This window comes from Anomalospiza imberbis, chromosome 21 (assembly GCF_031753505.1).
Source record: "Anomalospiza imberbis isolate Cuckoo-Finch-1a 21T00152 chromosome 21, ASM3175350v1, whole genome shotgun sequence".
Lineage (NCBI taxonomy): Eukaryota > Metazoa > Chordata > Aves > Passeriformes > Viduidae > Anomalospiza > Anomalospiza imberbis.
In genome coordinates this window covers 2,625,400-2,643,794 of record NC_089701.1, presented here as the reverse complement: position 1 = coordinate 2,643,794, position 18,395 = coordinate 2,625,400, and the positions used below count along the sequence as shown (strand labels likewise).

At 49.1% G+C, this 18,395-nt stretch overlaps 2 protein-coding genes across 3 annotated transcripts; both read left to right on the top strand.

Annotated features, from left to right (window-relative positions):
- The first annotated feature begins 12 nt into the window (after window positions 1–12).
- ENTR1 (endosome associated trafficking regulator 1) lies at window positions 13–3,157 on the top strand. The gene is made up of 7 exons (XM_068211072.1): window positions 13–187; window positions 266–469; window positions 924–997; window positions 1,126–1,237; window positions 1,869–1,931; window positions 2,553–2,689; window positions 3,000–3,157. The coding sequence occupies exons 1-7, from the start codon at window positions 59–61 to the stop codon at window positions 3,091–3,093; spliced, it is 813 nt and encodes a 270-aa protein (XP_068067173.1). The 5' UTR covers window positions 13–58; the 3' UTR covers window positions 3,094–3,157.
- Window positions 3,158–4,259: 1,102 nt separating this feature from the next.
- Window positions 4,260–18,027, top strand: SNAPC4 (small nuclear RNA activating complex polypeptide 4). Of its 2 annotated transcripts, none has more exons than XM_068211049.1 (23): window positions 4,260–4,467; window positions 5,483–5,529; window positions 5,834–5,998; window positions 6,379–6,504; window positions 7,180–7,258; window positions 7,783–7,864; window positions 8,392–8,496; window positions 8,969–9,041; window positions 9,324–9,488; window positions 9,706–9,853; window positions 10,149–10,255; window positions 10,525–10,619; window positions 10,763–10,857; window positions 11,135–11,220; window positions 11,684–12,079; window positions 12,467–12,556; window positions 12,785–13,007; window positions 13,097–13,167; window positions 13,511–13,609; window positions 13,835–13,862; window positions 14,289–16,327; window positions 16,810–16,940; window positions 17,567–18,027. In XM_068211049.1, the coding sequence occupies exons 1-22, from the start codon at window positions 4,302–4,304 to the stop codon at window positions 16,927–16,929; spliced, it is 4,605 nt and encodes a 1,534-aa protein (XP_068067150.1). In that variant the 5' UTR covers window positions 4,260–4,301; the 3' UTR covers window positions 16,930–16,940; window positions 17,567–18,027. The 2 variants fall into 2 exon arrangements, with proteins under 2 accessions (XP_068067150.1, XP_068067149.1); XM_068211048.1 differs by having other exon boundaries at window positions 11,681–12,079.
- The last annotated feature ends 368 nt before the right edge of the window (window positions 18,028–18,395 follow it).

Below are 18,395 nucleotides of genomic sequence, written 5' to 3'. Positions count from 1 at the left end.
TCATTGGTCGGCTCCCACGGGGAGGCCCCGCCCCGCCCCGCCCCGCCCTCAGGCGGCCATGGCGGCGGAGCCGCTGCCGGTGGCGGAGCCGCTGCCGGGGGGCCCGGCCGAGCCCAACCCCTTCTCCTTCCGCGAGTTCGTCCGCTCCAAGTCCCGCGGCGGGGACGGGGCGGGCGGGGACACACAGGTAAGGCCGTGCGCGGCAGCGCGGCCGGGCTCCGTCCCGTCACGACGCCCGCCTCAGCCCCCCCTGTCCCCTCCGCAGGCGGCTTGGCCCGGGCCCGTCGTGCCCCCGCTGCCCGCAGTGCCCGCAGAGTCGGGGGACGAGCAGGAGGAGGAGGAAGAGGAGGAGGAATGGAGCGAGAGCTACCAGCCGCTGGCCGTGGAGCGGGCCCACCTGGGCAGCGCCGCGCTCGGAGCCGCCCCGGGGCCGGCCCGGGTCCCCCCCCGGCAGCAGAGCTACGAGCAGGTGAGCGCTGCCCGCCCCCCCGGTTCCGAGGCACCGTTCCGCCTCAGGACAGCTCCGAGCTGGGCGCTGCCTCGGTACAGAGGCCTGCTGCTGCCGAGGAGGAGAGTGCGCCCTGGAATGGGCATCCAGCACGGTCAGGTCCCGCTCCTTCCCTCTCCCGCTGCCCCGCTCACGACCCGGGGGACTTCCTCGTGCTTCTGGCCCCTTGAGGTCACGTTCATGTAGGATCGGCGGCATTAATTAGTCACATTTACACTGGTGGCTCAGTGCCACATTCCTGTGCCCCACAGTGGTTTCCAGGTGGGTAAATTGAAGGTAAAATTAAGCTGGAATGTATTAGAAAGCACAAGGATTTCCAGTATTAAAGCTGAATATTCTGCCATTGATCTTGGATTGTTGGTATTGTTACGAAAATGCACCTCAATCCTAATAAGAATTTTTTCTTTTTTTTTAGCTAAAAGAAGAGAATGCTATTTTGAGAAGCAAGATCAATAAGCTTCAGATTCTGTCTGAAACTCAAGCAGACAGGTGTGTGAGGAGAATTCATTTTCCCTGTAACATGAAACCATGAGATTCTTGATCCCTTCCCAGAATTTCCTTCCTAACGTATTTAATGGTACAAGTGCTTACAGTGTGCCACGTCTTATTTTTGTAAGGATGAGGAAGCTTGAGAAGAAGCTTGAGGAAAACAAAATCAAAGAAGAAAAAGAAGCACAGGATTTGGAAGCAATGGTGCAGCACGTGGAGCAGAATCTGCAGCTGATGACTGTAAGTGTTGGCTTCAGGTTTAGATCAGATGGCAGGAAGAAATTCTCCCCTGTGAGGGTGGGGAGGTTCTGCAGATCCCAGAAAGGAGCAGGAAGGAGGGAGCTGTTCCTGCCTCCTCAAACATTCAGGATGGTGTGACACAAACCCTATCCCTGCAAGTTCTGTGCTGGAATCACTCATTCCCATGTGGCTCAAGCTGCCTGGATTATTATTACTATTATTATTATGATTATTATTACTATGACTACTATCATTAATCAGTTTGATTATTATTATTTTTGACATTAGTATATAATAGTTATATATATGTTACCATATAATGTATTATTTATTATATATAATATATACTTATATATATTATAGAAATTATATGATAGCTATATAATATTACATTATATGATATATAGTATATAAGAAATATGTTATATATAATGTCATATAATATATAATATATATTATACTATATATAATGTAATATAATTTTTATATAATATATATTATATGTCATGATATAGTTGATATTATATGTGATATATAATATGTGCAATATATATTCTGTAATAAATCTATTATTATTGGTTTTGTTGTTGTAATTATTGTTATCATTTCAGTTATCTCTGTTCTGTTGCAGAAACGGGCTGCCAAAGCTGAGAGCAGCGCTGCCAAACTGAGACAGGAGAATGCACAGCTCCAGGTACACTGCAGCACTGCTGGGGCTGCAGGGACTCATCTCAGAACTGAGCCAGCGGGGAGAATATTGCAAGGGTTTTGCAGGCTCTGAGGAAAATGCTGGCTGTGTTTTAAGGTTCAGTGAAGGCTTGGGTTGTGTCCTGGCAGAGGCTGGGAGGGCCTGGATGGTGCCAGACTCTGCAGCGGTGAGGAGCAATGGCCAGAAACTGGAATGAGGAAGAACTTCTTTCCATGGAGGGTGACACAGCCCTGGAGCAAACTGCCCAGGGAATTTGTGGGGTCTCCCTCTCTGGAGACATCCAAACCCACCTGGAAACATTTCCCGTGCCACCTGCTCCAGGTGACACTGCCTTGGCAGGGGGTTGGGCTGGGTACATCCAGAGGTCTTTCCAACCCTACTGATTCTGTGCTTCTGGGCAGACGCTCCCTCCAGGCAGGTTCAGGGCTCTAGTCACTGTTTATTACATTGTTTATTGTCTTCACTATCCTCGTGTTAGTTAATGATTAATGTAGTTAACGATTACTTCCCACGCCCATAAACTGCTGTGGGAATGCACCCATGAGCTGCCGAGCATCCGCTGCAGTTCTGGGGTTGTTCCTCATGGGTTTTGCCCGTTGCCCCCAGGCTGAGCTGAGGAACTGCCGGCTGGAGGAGGAGGCGCTGCGGGCGGGCCAGGCGGGACTGGCCGCGGCCAAGCAGAACGCGGAGGTGGCGCTGCAGCACCTGCTGCGGGTCACAACCAGCTCCCGAGCATCCATCAGGTCAGCTGCGCTGGGACCACCCTCCTGACAGCCTCCCAGGCACGGGGCTGCATCCTGGGCTCACAGATACTCCTCAGTGGGTGTTCTAGGGTCCAAATGCAGGGGTTTGTGTCGTGTGCCAGAGGAGCTGCTCCGTGTTCTTACCTGGGATGAGTTTTCCTGCAAGCGTAAAAATAAGCGGGAAGTGGGAGTCTCGGAGTTTCCAGTCCTGATGAAACACTGCTTGATAAATCACAGAATGTGGGAAAACTCTCCCAAAACCGCCTGGCTGCCTGTCCCCTCATGTAACACTGCATCTCTCCCCCTCCAGGCAGCTGCTCTCTGGAGCAGAATCCCTGCAGCTCGTGGCTGATCTCCTGAAATCCATAGACAGAATCTCTGCGGTGTCAGAGGATGGACAGTGACTCACACGGCACGGAGGACTTTGTTTTCATACGGAAACCATTACTAAAAAGTGAATTTTCGATACTTGGCCCCATTCTGACGCGTCAAACTGCAGACCTGGCTTCTCCACCCCCTCCCGCGGTGCAGCCACGGCCAAGGGATCCTAAACCCGGCACGGACCCGAGCGCAGCGCTGGAGCACGGCCGCTCCTCCGCGCGCTCCGCGAGCACCGCAGGCTCCGGCTGCGCCTCTCAGCGCTGCCGTTCAGTGCTCCGGCTGTGCAGGGGCAACGGCCCGTGGCTCGGCCGGCGGTGGCCGTGTCCCGGTGCCGCGGTGCCGCTGAGGGCCGTGTCCCGGTGCCCCGGTGTTACTGAAGGCCGTGTCGCGGTGTCATTGAAGGCCGTGCCCCGGTGCCGCTGCAGGCCGTGTCCCGGTGCCGCGGTGCCCCGGTGCAGGCCGTGTCCCGGTGCTGCGGTGCCCCGGTGCAGGCCGTGTCCCGGTGCCGCGGTGCCGCTGCAGGCCGTGTCCCGCTGTCCCGGTGCCGCTGCAGGCCGTGCCCCGGTGCCCCGGTGCCCCGGTGCAGGCCGTGTCCCGGTGCCCCGGTGCCGCTGCAGGCCGTGCCCCGGTGCCCCGGTGCCGCTGCAGGCCGTGCCCCGGTGCCCCGGTGCCGCTGCAGGCCGTGCCCCGGTGCCGCTGCAGGCCGTGCCCCGGTGCCCCGGTGCCGCTGCAGGCCGTGCCCCGGTGCCGCTGCAGGCCGTGCCCCGGTGCCCCGGTGCCGCTGCAGGCCGTGCCCCGGTGCCGCTGCAGGCCGTGCCCCGGTGCCCCGGTGCCGCTGCAGGCCGTGCCCCGGTGCCGCTGCAGGCCGTGCCCCGGTGCCCCGGTGCCGCTGCAGGCCGTGTCCCGGTGCCCCGGTGCCGCTGCAGGCCGTGTCCCGGTGCTCCGGTGCCCCGGTGCCGATGCAGGCCGTGTCCCGGTGTTCTCCCGGTGCCGCTGTAGGCCGTGTCCCGGTGCCGAAGCAGGCCGTGTCCCGGTGCCGCGGTCCCGTTCCGGGCCCAGCCCGGGCCGATCTCTGCGGGTCCCGGAGCCGCCCCCCGGCCGTGCACGTGCGCCAAGCCCCGTCCCGATTGGTCGCGCAGTGTCACGTGCCGGGTCAGCTGACCCGCGCTCGCAGCAGCGATTGGCGGGGCGGGGGCGGGGGCGGCGCAGCTCCGGGCGCGGCGGTGCCGCCATGTCCCGCGGGCCGGGCCGGGCCGGGCCCCTCCGCTCCCCACAGGGCCTGGACCTCGATGCGGAGCGGGAGAAGATCCGCCGCGAGATCGAGCAGCTGGAGCGCAGCCTGCAGCCCGGCGGGGCCGAGATCCAGCTGGCCCTGTCCGACTCCAGCCTCAGCTCCGGTACGGCTTCGCGGGGCTCGGGGCGCTCCGCCGGTTCCGGCACTTTGCACGTTCCCTGTGCACGCAGACGCCGCCAGCAGTGAAATGGCGGGGCCCGAGCGGGCCTGGCAAAGCTCCCGCCGCTCGTTTGGCAGCGCGCAGCGCGGTCGGTGCCCGCCGGAGCGGCTCTGGCTCGGTCCGGGCCCGCTTCGCCCCTGCTCTGGGCCCTGCGGCCCTGGGTGGCTCCTGCCGACGCCTGTGCCACGCCCGGCTGGTGCCCAGGGGCTGCTGCTGCCGGGCTCCTGTTTGTCTCGGCTTGGAGTTGTCACTTGGCTGCACAGCGGGAGCCTCTCGTGTGCAGGAGCTCCGTTCAGCTTGGCTGCAGTTACCCCGAGCTGCTCGTTTGTATCTTCCCCAGAACAGCAACAACAAAAAAGCAGAAGTGAAGTATAACAATCCACTTTTTACCTGTATAGAAATCCACTTTTTACTTCTATAACAATCCACTTTTTACTTCTATAACAATCCACTTTTTGCCTGTATAACAATCCACTTTTTACCTGTATAACAATCCACTTTTTACTTCTGTAACAATCCACTTTTTACCTGTATAATAATCCACTTTTTACCTGTATAACAATCCACTTTTTACTTCTATAACAATCCACTTTTTACCTGTATAATAATCCACTTTTTACCTGTATAACAATCCACTTTTTGCCTATATAACAATCCACTTTTTACCTGTATAACAATCCACTTTTTACTTCTGTAACAATCCACTTTTTGCCTATATAACAATCCACTTTTTACTTCTATAACAATCCACTTTTTGCCTGTATAACAATCCACTTTTTACCTGTATAACAATCCAATTTTTGCTTGACAGCGTTGTCAGTATCCGAACCCACTGATGGTCCGTGTCTGAGATCTCTCTGGTGCTTTTTCCTCTGTGCTTTCATTGAAAAGATTTGGGTTGAAAGCTTTCCTTTTATCCCACTGCAGTCAGCCTTTTTGTGTTTTGTTTGTCTAACAGGTGGTGATGATGAAGATGATGATGATGAAGATTCTTACGCTGAAATGGTAACTCTTTTCTCTTTAAGTATGTATCTCCAGCTGGCTATAGAAGGGAACAGGAGGAAGGGAAACCTCGCCCTGCTCCGGGGAAATCCAGGCAATTTCCTTGGCTTTGTGCTCAGTAAAACCTGGATTTGGGGTATTCCTGCCCAGCACTTTGTTATCCAGGGTCAGAGGCTGCCCTGCTGTGTCCCTGCAAGCCCCAGAGGCTGTGGGCACCCAGCAGCTTCAGCTGAGGGACAGCACTGATTGTTTCAGACCTGCTTTTCCAACAACTGCTTTTCTCTCTTAATGCCTCGTCTGCCTCAAGGAAGTGGAAGTGGAAGAAGACAGCAGTGATGATGATGATGATGATATTGAAAGCCTGCCCCAGGATCCAGAAACCTGCCTGCAGATGAACCATGTGTACCAGGATGTTATCAAGGAAAAGATTGAGGAGGTGGAGCTGCTCATTGCACAAAACAGAGAACAGCAGGTGAGCAAAGCAGGAGTGAAATGCTCACTTCTGTGCTTTTCTGGGCTGCCATTTGCCATCCTTCCTTCCCCTCGAGCCCAGGACTCAAGTGGTTTATTTAACTGATGGTTCCATGCTTTCTTGCAATAAAAAATGGGTATTTTACTTGTTATATTTTAGCTTGTTGTGGCAAGTTAGTATTTTATTAAGCTTTTAAATCACCTGCACTGTGCATACTCAGCAAGTTCCAAATCCTGCCTTTAACTCCTGCACTGATTTTACAGTCTGGTGCTGCAGATTTGAACCCTGCCTGGGGTGTTTGTGAGGGCTCAGCCCCTGCTCTCTGAAATCAGCAATTTGGAGGAGACACTGATGCTCTTCAATTCATTCTTGTATTGCAGAAGGAAATCGTGTGTGAGCTTGATGGTTCAAAAACAGCCAAGGCAGGAGATGGCAGAAATCTAGCAGCAAATGTGTTTTTGGGTCATTTTATGAAGCCATACTTTAAGGATAAAATAACGGGAATTGTAAGTAAATAAAAGCAGCTTCCAGACTGATGTGTCTTGGGTGATGGATGTACATTGTAATGTGTTTGAACTGTTCTCATTTCAGGTGTGTAACTGATTGTCACTCCTCAGCCTGAAACCTTTTTTCTCTCACTTGTCACTCTCCCTCTTTCGGAAGTGTTTGTTCAGCCCTGTGAGTTCTGAGGTGTGGAATTGCAGCCACCAGGGGCCTGAATGTTCTTGGGTTGAACTGAACTTTGTCTTCATTTCCATGACCCAATTCCATGCTGCTCTTCGAAGCACTCACTGAAATCTGTTTGTCTGTGAAACTGAGTTTTCTCAGTTCCTGAGATGTTCTGTATTTTTTTAATCTTTTCTGGAGCAATCAGTAGTACTTTTTTTCATGTATTTTTTAAAAGGCCATCAGCAAAAGGAGACCTTGGCTTTTTATGACAGCCAAGATGTCAACTATCATCATCCATATATTAATATATTCAAGCAATTACTTAATATTTCTATTTAATTAAATTATGTGCCTGTGAGCTCTTGCTAACAAAGGTAACTAAGCAGTGTGAGTGTGACAGTTTGCACAAGTTTGAGTTTCCAGTTAATTTTCTAGCAGTTCATGCTGGAATTTTAAGAAGAAAAAGTAATTTTGTCTGACTCTGAGTATCTAACCCTTCTAATCCTCATCAGGGCCCTCCTTCCAATGAAGATGCCAAGGAAAAGGCAGCTCAGGGGATAAAATCCTTTGAACAGCTGCATTCAGCCAAGTGTAAGTAAGTCTGGGTGCTGTTCAGTGCTCTAGAAGAGCTATAACATGTATATATTCATATAACAAATGTGTATATTCGTGTTGTCTGTGTGTGTTCCTGTTTGCAGTTAAACATCAACACCTCTGCCTGGCTCACAAAATCGTTGTTAAAAAGGAATGGGGTGCTCTGTCAATTATTTCAGTGAGTCATTAATGGCTCCTTTTTCATTTGTTCTGCTGCATCAGCTCCTGTGAGCTGAGCCCCTGTGAGCACTCCTAAACCAAGTAAGGTGGTGCAAGGGAAGTGCAGGGGACACCTGCAGCTCCAGGTGCTCACGGGTGATTCCTTTATTGGGGTCTCTTTGGAGATCCCAGTAGAACTGAGCCAGAGGCTGTGCCGTGCCCAGGTCTAACACAACACTGGTGATTTGTGCAGGGAGCTGTCACTGCAGAGCTGCAGGACGTTCCCAGGGGTGCTGGGAGCAGTGGGTGTCTCCTGGCAGTGGCTTTGCACTGATGTGTGGCTGCTCCCCTGTCTGGTTTAGGGAAAGCTGAAGAGAAGACCCTGCTGCAGAAATCCGTGGTGAGCGACCGCCTGCAGCGCCTGCTCCAGCCAAAGCTGCTCAAGTGAGTTCTGCCCAAACATCCTCTCTCCTCCTGCTGAGAGCATTGCATGGCAAAGGAGGAGAAGGGAGATGTGGAGATTTCCCCTTCCTCCAGCAAGTTCCTGCGTTAATTGCTTGTGTTTGTGGGATTTTACAGCCTTCTGTTTCTTCCCTTTGGCGCTGTGGTGTAACTTAAAATACTTTGCAGGGCTTGAGGCTGGAATTGTGATATGTGGTGAGGCCTAATGGTGTGTCCAGCAAGGGAGCAGGCACAGTCTTTATGGCTATTGCAGCAACTATTGATTCTCTGTGTAAACACCAAAATGGTTTATCTGAAACCTGCTGTGGGTCAGGGTTTGCATTGAAGGGGCAAAAATATGGCAATGAGTGTGCCTTGTGGGAAAACCTGGGAGAACAGTTTTGTGTGGAAATAAACTTGGAGGGAGGAATGATACTGATGGGGAAGGTGTCTCTGCTGTACATCTTCTGTTGCCATTGACCTCATTGCCACCTGTCCTCTTAAGCAGTGATAAAATTGTCTTTGAACAGGTTGAGTTACTGGAATCAGAAACTGGAGAAAATCAAGACTGACATGGAAAAAGTGATCTTGGAAAAGCAAATCAAAGAATTGGAGCAAGAAATAGAGGCAATTAAGTAAGAAGTCTTTCTGTGTTCTTGGAGAAAAATGAAATGTCTTAGAGTTTAGCTCTAAAAGTTCCCTCCTTCTATGTGGGTCATTGGTGTTGGGTTGTAAAAAATTAGGTGCTGTTGTGGCTGTGCAGCTCTCTCTTCTCCTCAGTTCTTTGCTAAGAAATGTGTTTGGGTCTTGATACACAAAGTGTAGTGCCTGCATCCAGTGTAGAGGTGCTGCTTTAAATGGTTCTGTAGCCACAAAGGAGCAGAGCTCTGATTTTTTTTTCATAGTTTTGAGCTTTTGCTCATGAACAAATCTAGAGCAACATCTTTGGATATGGCATTAATTGTTTCTCCTGCTAGTCTGAGTGTTCAGTTCTTGTGGAAGTCAGGAACAGGTAGGGGGAATGAGATGAGGCAGGATCAAGAAGACAAAGTGTTTCATTAACCATTTAATATGATTCTTTCTTCCTCTTTGTACCTTCTGCTTTAGCCAACTCCCAGAAAGTGAATTAATAGGAAACAGATTCGATGAGCACGACTGGGACAAAATTTCAAACATCCATGTGAGTTGGGGGATCAGCTGTTTTATTGTTTCTGATATCTGATATCTGGATCCTTCCTCTTGAGAATCACTTGGTCTGGTTTGCATCCAGTGTTTCCATCTTGCATTTCTCCAAGTTGACTGTTAAGTGATCTCAACTTGTTAAATTTGGTGATTCAATTCTGGAAAACTTGGCAGTAAGACATATCTGGAATGCAAAATTCAGGTTTTCCTCTTTGTCCAGGTGTCTTAATCCCAGCTATGAGACTAAACATATTTTTGTTGGTTTTTTTTTTTTTTTTAGTTTGATGGACAACGTAACTCAGAAGAACTGAGGAAGTTTTGGCAAAATTGGGAGCATCCAAGCATCAACAAAAACGAATGGACTGAGGAGGAACTGGAGAGGCTGAAGCAGATAGCTGCTGAACACAACTACCTGGACTGGCAGACCATTGCCCAGGAGCTGGGGGTAAGGTCTGAGCTGGCCAGTTGGTTCATTCTGGCTTTACTTTGCCTCTTGTCAGGTTTAAAAAACAATGTTAATACTAATTCAGTCTTTCATTAATGCTTTCTGAGGAGTGGTCAAGAACAGTACCAAAAAGGTTTGGTACTTTAGCTTTTTCCTCTTGCTTTTTGTCCTCTTAAATAACTAATTACCTGTTTCTCTCTGTTTTCCTTCTATTAAGACAAACAGGACACCTTTCCAGTGCTTGCAGAAATACCAACTCTATAACAAAGATTTAAAAAGGAAAGAATGGACCAAGGATGAGGATCAGATGCTTTTAGAGCTTGTTCAGGAGATGAGAGTGGGAAGCCATATCCCATACAAGAAAAGTAAGTGGCCCACAAGTGACAAACCTTTCATTCACCTGAAATACTTCACTCTCCCATTCTCTTTTCCTTGGTGATCTGTGCCTTTCCTGTAGTTATGTGGAAGTTTCATTTTATCAGCAAGAACTTAATATCTCTTGGAACCTTTATCCATATTGGAAACTCGACTGAAACTGGCAGAGCACCATTTTAAAAGAGATTAAAATGCTGCTAATGGCAATCACTGCTTGCAACTGTTGTCCAGATAAAGGAAGAAGCATTAATTACAACAGAGTTAAATAAACCTTTTAATTTCCAGTTGCTTATTACATGGAAGGAAGAGATTCTGCTCAGCTGATTTACCGCTGGACAAAGAGCGTGGACCCCAGCTTGAAGAAAGGACCCTGGACACCAGAGGAAGATGCTGTAAGCTCCATTCTCTGGGCCTGGAATTGCAGGGTGGGAATGCTGGACTGCTGAGGTGTGGCATGGCTGTAGATCTGAGCTTTAGGAGTGCCACAGAGGAGTGTAAAACAGACCAAGATGGGCACTTTACAGCTCAAGAGCCATTAGAAGCTCCTAAACAATTTTGTCCAGAGATTTGCACAGGAAACAAATAGAACTGCTGCTTTCTGAGGCCTGTTAGGGCTGATCCTGGTGAGGATTTCAGCTCTTGCTCTGTCTCCTGCACACAGATGCTGATGGCTGCAGTTAACAAGTACGGGGAGAAGAGCTGGTACAAAATCCGGACGGAAGTGCCGGGCAGGAGCGACGCCCAGTGCCGGGACCGGTGAGTTCAGGCCAGGCACCGGCCTCAAACGAGGCAAAGCTCTGATTGGGAATGCTGGTTTTGTTCAGCCTTGGAGTGCAGGGATGGTCTGATTTTTACTAGCAGGATTGAATGTTCCTGACTGTAATGTTTTCATGCTGAAGGTATTTAAAAGCACTGCACTGGGATGTAAAGAAAGGCAAGTGGAGCTTGCAGGAAGAGGAGCAGCTGATTGAACTGGTTCAAAAGCACGGCCTGGGTAGGTGTTTCTGTGGCTTAATCTGTAGAAGTTTAGAGGTGTCACTGAGGTTTTCTCTTCTTTCATTGTAAGCCCTGCAGGCTCTGCTTTGTACTGACGATTGCAACTTCTTTGTATTGTGTGTTGTGGGTATGAAGGATTTGAGATCCATTCATGCAGTAACTCTGTCTCTTATCCAGGGAAATATGTAATATGTGTGTAGTGGCTGCATTGAAAGGCCCGTTGCTCAGTTTGTGGCACAAATAAAAATGTTCTGCATCCTCTGCATCCTTTTCAGCTCGCTGGACTAAAATAGCTTCAGAGCTGCCACATCGGACTGGTGCCCAATGCCAGAGCAAGTGGAAACTCATGATTGGCTCTAAGGTATTGTGGAAATCCTGTTATGTCACAGTCCCATCTCTTCCAATAAGTTTTTCTAAACTAAAAGTGGAATCCTGTGAAATCAATAAAAGAATTGACACTGATTTCACACAGTCAAGGTTTTTGTTGTGGATTGCACAGTTTGATTTTTTGGTGGGTAAAGCAGCCTTCGTTCTGAAGGGCTGAAATTAATTTGCTGTATATTTGTATATTATCTAGAATTCTTTCCTGCCTTGAAATGCCTGTAAGAATGGGATATATGTAGGTTTTCATGTCTGTACCTCATGAGTTGCCAGTTTTGGTCCCAGGCACTCAAATTCTGGCTGCTTAAGACCATACAAAAGATGGTCTTGTTTCCAAAATCTTGTTTCCTTTGCAAAAGAAAACTTCCTTATTTGAGGGAGTTGCAAGCCAGGGGTGAACACTGACTAAAACTTGTGTGTTTCTTCTTGTTTTGACCAAGAAGAAAAGATCTAGGGCAACCAAACGGCGCCACTCTGAGGAAAGCTCCGGCCCTTCAGAGAGCAGCTGTGAGGAGGACATGAAGCTGGCAGACAGCTCAGAGGAGGAGAAGGTGACCAGCACCACAAGAAAGAAGGAGTTTGCAGTCCCCAGCATTGACCTGTGGATACCAACAGGGATGGACATGCAGGGGGCAAGCAGAGAGAGACACCAAATCAAATCCCTCCTCTCTGCTGCCAGGGCTGGCGCAGGGAGCAGCTGCTGTGATGTTCCAAGGGCAGGGTGTGATGGAGACAGAGCTGCTGATAAATCATCTGAGCTGAGCACCCTGCTGAGGGGCATGGCAAACGCCTATTCCACAGATGTGCTGGTGAAGAATCCAGCAGAAGTGATGGCCAAGGTGAGCTGGCATGGGAGCTTGGACCAGAAGTCAGAAGGGAAGTGCAGCTGCTGCAGTAAGGGCAGGATGTGATGAGCAGATAACATCTTGCTGTTCATTCCCTTGTATTCCCCTGTTAAGTAAAAAATGTGAAGATAATTACCCAGTAAATGCTGGGTTTTGGGTTTTTGGTAGATTGCTCACACAAAAGCTTCTATGAAATGAGCATTTGGTGTTGTGATGATGCACAAGGATTAAAAGTGAAGGTCTTCAGAGTTGATTTCATTTAATAAGATACCTTCAACAGCAGGAATGTTGAGAACTTGTACCTGCTGTGCATATCCAGTGCAAATCATTTTCTTGGAGTGACTTTTCCTTCTGTATTTTCTTGTGTTCTTTCATCTTCAGGCTTCTCAGTGTGGAAAACACATGCTGCAGGTTAGTTTGGAGGAAGTGAGAGCAATATTAAAGAACAACACGAGCTTCCAGAGGAAACTGGTGAGTGCCTCTTGTGTCTTGTCTCCTCTTGTGACATGAGCACTGCTAGGCTGTCCTTAGTAGGAATTTCTTTTTATATAATCATAGATTTTGCACTGTAATCCCAAGAGGAAAAGCTCACAGTTTTTTGTCCTAACTGCCCTGTGAATGATTTGTCCTGGGACTCGCGGCAGAACCTTCCTAATGGGAACTCTTAATTTTGTATTTTTTCATGCATGGCAACTCAAGATGCTAAGACCTCCTGTCAGCCTTTTAGCCAAACCCCCTGGAGAGGCTGCAGCTTTTGGCCAGGATGTCCAGGTGCTGCAGGAGCTGCCCAGGAGGGCTCGGCGCCACTGGAGGAGTCTGAGCCTGGACAGGAAGCTGCTGATGGCAGTGACCCCTTGGGTGGGCAATGTGCTGCTGCCCCGCACCTTGCAGGCTGGGAAGATGGCTTTCCACCAGACAAAAGGTACTGAGGACCCATCCTACCTTTGTCCCTACTTTCTGATGCCTTCCGAGTGAATTCCCAGCTGATTTTGATGTTGGATTTCTTCCCAGCTGCTGCTATTCACGAGAAGTTAAAGTCAGTCAGTCTCAGTAGCACTCCCCTGTTTGCACTGCTCATTCAGGTAAGTTTTACTGTCTTTATAGCATTACCTGCTTTCAAACAGTGGGAGCCTTTATTTTGCAGTATTTGAGGCTTAAATAAACAGTTTATCTTTGTTTCTTAAACAAATAATCTAATTATTGGACTAATCTGCCCTCATGGTTTGCATATGAAGTTTCTTAAATAAGCCCTGCATGCGAAGTCTGACCCTGCCAGGGCTTTTTCTGTAAGTGTAAAATATCCCCAGAATCTTGCATGTGAAGCATGTCCCATCTATCTTGCTTTGTTACTGACCCCACGTCATGGTTTGGCTCTGTTCCTTTTTTTGTTCTCATTTAAATGTTAATGAAGCTCTCACCTTGCAGCTCTTCCAGATTGATACCAAAGGCTGTATGAAGATTATTAAGGAGAGGCAGCTGAGGCAGTTGGAGCTGCTTAAGGCTAATGCAAGGAGCCCTCAGCAGGTATTGTGGATTTAAGCTTTCCCCACTGAAATCTTGACTAAAGTAATTGTGTGGCCACACAGTTTATATGTGTTAGCAGTTTGTTTTGGTTCAGAGGCAGAATAAAATGCTGGCTGTATGGCCATTTGTTCAGGAGGTGGCAGATGTGGGTTTGATTCACATCTGTGCTGTTTTAATCATCTTTAAAATTATCAGAAGTATAATTTAATATACTTTTTTTTACAGGCTTCCCAAAATAAAGAGACTTCTTCAGGTACCTACCAGAACATTTATTTTTGTGATGTGCAAGAACTTTCACATAATTCATCACTGTTACATTAATAACCAGTTTAACTGAAGGAGAACTTTGGGGGACAAACCTGCATTGTCATGATCATTTTTGCTAGCTCTTGGATCTTTAAGCATGTTCCCCTTTGGTAAGGACTGGAAGAAACCCTGGAGGGCTGGGGAAGCAGTGGCTCTGGACCAGTTCTGTGAGGTGTTAGGGTGCATTCCTGGCCCATCTCTGATTTCTGGGGGCAGTTACCCCTTGTTCAGTTGTTGGGACATGGCCTGATTAAAGCAGGGCTGTAGTGTTGTAAGAATTCTCACAAACAGGAATTTTGCCACATTCCTTGGTGTTTAATGAGAAATAGCTTTTGGAAATACTGCTCATTCATTGTAATTTTATCCTCTGCAGGCAATTCATCCCAAGCTTGTTCTCAGAGGAATTCCCAACAGGGCATCCCAAGAAGTGCTGGCAGGAGACCTCATGCCTTGAGAGCACGGGCCAGCCCCACTGGTGCCTTGGAGAGCTGTGCCCCAGCTGTGAAGGGAGCTCCCCCAGCCCAGGGGCAAAGGCACAAGCCGAAAACTGTCTCGGAATTGCTGCAAGAGAAACGTTTGAGGGAGTCCCAGGCCAAGGCAGCCATGCTGAGGACAGTGCTGGTTGCCCCACAGGTGCTGCTTTCAGGGCCTTTGATAATCCAGCACGCGCCACAGCAAATCATTCCCTCTGCACAAGCAGGGAGCACACCTGCAGCAGCTGCTGGGACAGACAGCCAAGTACAGGGTTCACCAGGGCCCACAAGGACTTCTGCTGCAGGTTCTGCTTCTGCTCCTGTGCCTGAAAACCATTCCTCAGCAGTGCCAGAAACTGGGGAGAGCCCTGGCTGCTCACAAGGGACAGATCTACAGTCAAGTAAGGAACTAAAAAACGAAATTCTGGAAAGCAGCCCTGCAGGAGGGGTTTCTCCAGGTGTGAGTCCAGCTGCAGCAAAGAAGGCCCCAGACCAGGGAGGGTTAAATGGTCAGGTCACAGCCAGTAGCTCAGCTTCAGCAGTGTTGCAAAACCAGGCTTTTGTGCCTCACCAGATCACAGTGGTGGCTCTTGGCCTGGAGTCTGGCACCAATAAATTGTCCCTTTCCACACCAGTCACCTGTGAGCTGAAGAGTAACGGGCCACAGCAGAGGCCAGTCAGCCTGCTGCCTGCTCTTGTCGCTCCACCAGCTGCTTCTCCTGTGATTCCCAACACCATCCTGCCCTTCAAGTGGGTTGTAACCCCCCAGGGTCTGCTCCACAGTGCTGTGCAGACTGTGGTGGCTGTTCCCCAGGGAATGCCAGCTGCTGCTGGGGGAAGTCAGGGTCAGACAGCTGTGACTTCCAATGGCAATGTCTCTGCTTTGGGAGGGACTCCTGTACCAGCTGAAGCAAATCCACCTCACCCCAGCAGTGCAGAGACAAAAGGGCCAAGTTCCCAGCTGGCAGGAGTTCCTTTGGGAAAGGCAATTGACCAGTCCACAGTTGTCTTGCCTGTGACCTCAGTGAGTCCTGGATGCACCACATCCAGTGTTTCTGCTGTAACCCCTGTGTGTTCAGATGGCTCCTCCACGGCTCCAGACTCCTCTGCAGCTCCAGCTGCCAGCCCAGCCCCGTGTGCCGTGGTGCTGCCCCAAACACAGCCCCCTGCCAGCACTCAGGGCTCTGATTCCCAGCCTGTGCCCAGTCTCAGCAGCTTGGGAAGGAGCAGTGACTCCATCACAACAAACGGATCATCCTCCAATCCAGGCAGCATCAGAGGGGTGGTGCTCTGTCCAGGAGCTGCAGCTCCTCACAGCAATGTCCCAGGGAGCTCTGCCTGCTCTGGTGCCCAGGCACTGAGGAACAGACCCATTGCCTCCAAACCACCGAGTGCTGATGTCCCCCCCCAGCCAAGCACCTCCCGTGCAGAGAAGAATCTCCTTGACTTCAGCCTGATCTCCCTGGAGGACCAGGGGCTGGTGAAGGAGTGGATGAGTGGGAAACAAGGGGTTCAGGTGCCATCACTGCAGACCAGGCTGCCTTATCTGCCACCTTTCCTCTGCAGCATAAAAACCCTCTCAAAGCTCCTTCTGCAGAAAACAGCTCTGGAGGAGCAAGCAGCCTCTCTCCTGCCCTCTGAGGCCAGTGGGGATGTTTTCCATGCTATTGGAGAACTGGTGCAGCAGAAACTGGGTGATAACCCTGCTTACCTCCTGCTGAAAGCTAGATTTCTGGCAGCCTTCACACTCCCAGCTGTCCTGGCAACTCTGCCTCCTCCCAAAGTGACAACAACTCTGTCAGCCACCGGGAAGCAACTTGAGGAGAGTGATGACGAGGAGTGGCAGAGTGAGAAAAAAGTGTTTGAATTAATAGGATTACAGGAGCACTGGAGACTTGGGGATGAGCCTGGAGACAAAGATGCTGATTTACTAAATCAGGTAAAACAGATTCCTGGGGCTAAAAGCAGAAAATTACTGCCAGATAAATATTGCAGTGGAATTCAGGGGGAAGCCCTCATTGTTCTAAAGTGTAGCAGAAATTTGGCCCTTTTGAATAAACACAGTTCTACAGCTACTGAAAGGAAAAGCTCTGCAGCTCAGCTGGGAGGGTGAAAGCCCATGTAGCACCTTAAACATGCCATGACAGTTCCCAGAAGTGGGTATCAAAGCTCCCTTCCCCTTTCTGTTTATAATCTGCTGCCCTGACTCTTGCATTTTTGAAATCAGGCCTTTTTTTCACTCTGTAAACTGATGTTTAGTGCCTTCTCTGATACTGGTAATGGAATTTTGTCCCATACTTCATTTTGAAGGTAGATGAAAGATTGTTTTAGAAATATTGCTAAGCTCCTTAAATCAGGAAGGTGGCTGAAGGGGTTATTTGGAATTCTCATGGTGTTGATCATCTCCTGCTTCTGTTGCAGGGCATGTGGGCTGAGGAGAGCCCTGCTCAGTCTGCCTGGGGCTCCTGCACTGATGTGGCTGATGCCAGAGCTCCCCAAAGCAGAAGAAGTGCCCGCTTCAGGAAGAGGAGGAGGATATGAGAAGGAAATGTGTTAGTAGCTCCTCAGTGGTTTGTACATCTTGCTGAGAAGCTGAACCACGTTTGTCTGTGGTTCAGCTCAGACAATGACTCATGACCCCAGGAAAGGACTGAAATGATCTCTGCTCTTGTTCCCCGAGGACACAGAGTTCTGCAGTCACCATCAATCACGGCCTAAGGCTGATAATAGTTTGGGGAGAGGGGAAGTTGATGTCTCTATGATAAAATTATATATAAACTCATGAAACTCAAACATTTGGCAGCCTTTTAGTTCATGCCCTGAACCCTACTTAGTATGCACCTAGTTGGTAGCACTCCACAGGCTTGACAGTAGAGTTTTTCTTTAATACTTCATCTTTGAGCAATTTGGTGGGGTTTGGGGTTTATTTCCCCTATTTGTCTTCATTTCTGTGCAGTTATAACAGGTCACCTTCTGCAGGGTACAAATGGGTGATGTCCTGATAGCTGCTGAGGCTTTTGGTGCACTGGATGGAACATGAACAGTGTTTGATTCATGTGGTTGTCAGATGAGACTGGTTGGAGATTTCTTTTCTTGCAAATTCATTTTAGGAACTCCAAAAGGGCAACTTCCCTGTAAAAATATGTGATTGATAGGAGCTGCTTGTGCTTTGTTACAGGGGTCACTGGAATGAGCTCTGCCTTCCTGCATGGCAGGAAGAGATAATCTTTGCACTGTTCACCTTTACCACTTCCAATGCTGACTGGATGGACCTGGGGAAGAGGAAAATGCTGGACTGATTTTCCCATCCCTCAACAAAATCTGCATCTGTAGGCAAGGTTTAAAAATTAAGGAAGCTGGCTGGAGGGAAGTCTTTCAGGCACAGACTTCTGCTCTTTCAAACTCCCACCTGCCATAGATTCTGAGGGGGAATATTGCTGGAAGTATGGGGAAACAAGCAATGGTGGTTATTTATTTCCTTCTTGTGTTGTTTATGTGAAGGTTTATCCATGTACAGAATATGTTAATTGGGTGTTCTTTAGTGCTGTGGCAGTGGCTTTGCTTGGTTACTGAATACTGTGGAATAAGCAGCAGATTAATTTTGTATCAAAATGACTCTTAAGTATTTGTTGAAATACAGATGTTTTATTTTTCTCACTTAAAAATTACTGATGTGTTCTGTGTGGGTTTTTTCCCTGGTAAATAGCGCTTTTAATAATGTGTGTATGAGAGTGATTGCTAATGAGAAAAATGAAGTTTTCAGGCTGCATGAAAACCAAGGGAAAATAGGGGGAATGAATATTCATGTGCCTAAAACTGCAGGATTGAATTAGGATTCTTCCTTGATTCTTCCACAGCCTGCCCTGTGCAGACATCACAAATCACTTTAAAAAAACTTGTTTCTTCATTTATAACCCAGCAATTTCTGTCTCGCAGAGAGGTGCAAGGTTAGCTGAGGCAAAGCTGATAAAATCTAGAGGGAAAGTGCTGTGAAAGCTTCATTCCAC

Excerpts from the sequence above, each read along its gene's own strand:
- SNAPC4 (XM_068211048.1), top strand. The coding sequence starts at position 4,302 with ATGTCCCGCGGGCCGGGCCGGGCCGGGCCCCTCCGCTCCCCACAGGGC. Across the intron at positions 9,489-9,705 it reads CCATTGCCCAGGAGCTGGGG|ACAAACAGGACACCTTTCCA; the intron begins GTAAGGTCTGAG and ends CCTTCTATTAAG. Across the intron at positions 10,858-11,134 it reads GGTTCAAAAGCACGGCCTGG|CTCGCTGGACTAAAATAGCT; the intron begins GTAGGTGTTTCT and ends CATCCTTTTCAG.
- ENTR1 (XM_068211072.1), top strand. The coding sequence starts at position 59 with ATGGCGGCGGAGCCGCTGCCGGTGGCGGAGCCGCTGCCGGGGGGCCCG. Across the intron at positions 1,238-1,868 it reads AGAATCTGCAGCTGATGACT|AAACGGGCTGCCAAAGCTGA; the intron begins GTAAGTGTTGGC and ends GTTCTGTTGCAG. Across the intron at positions 2,690-2,999 it reads AGCTCCCGAGCATCCATCAG|GCAGCTGCTCTCTGGAGCAG; the intron begins GTCAGCTGCGCT and ends CTCCCCCTCCAG.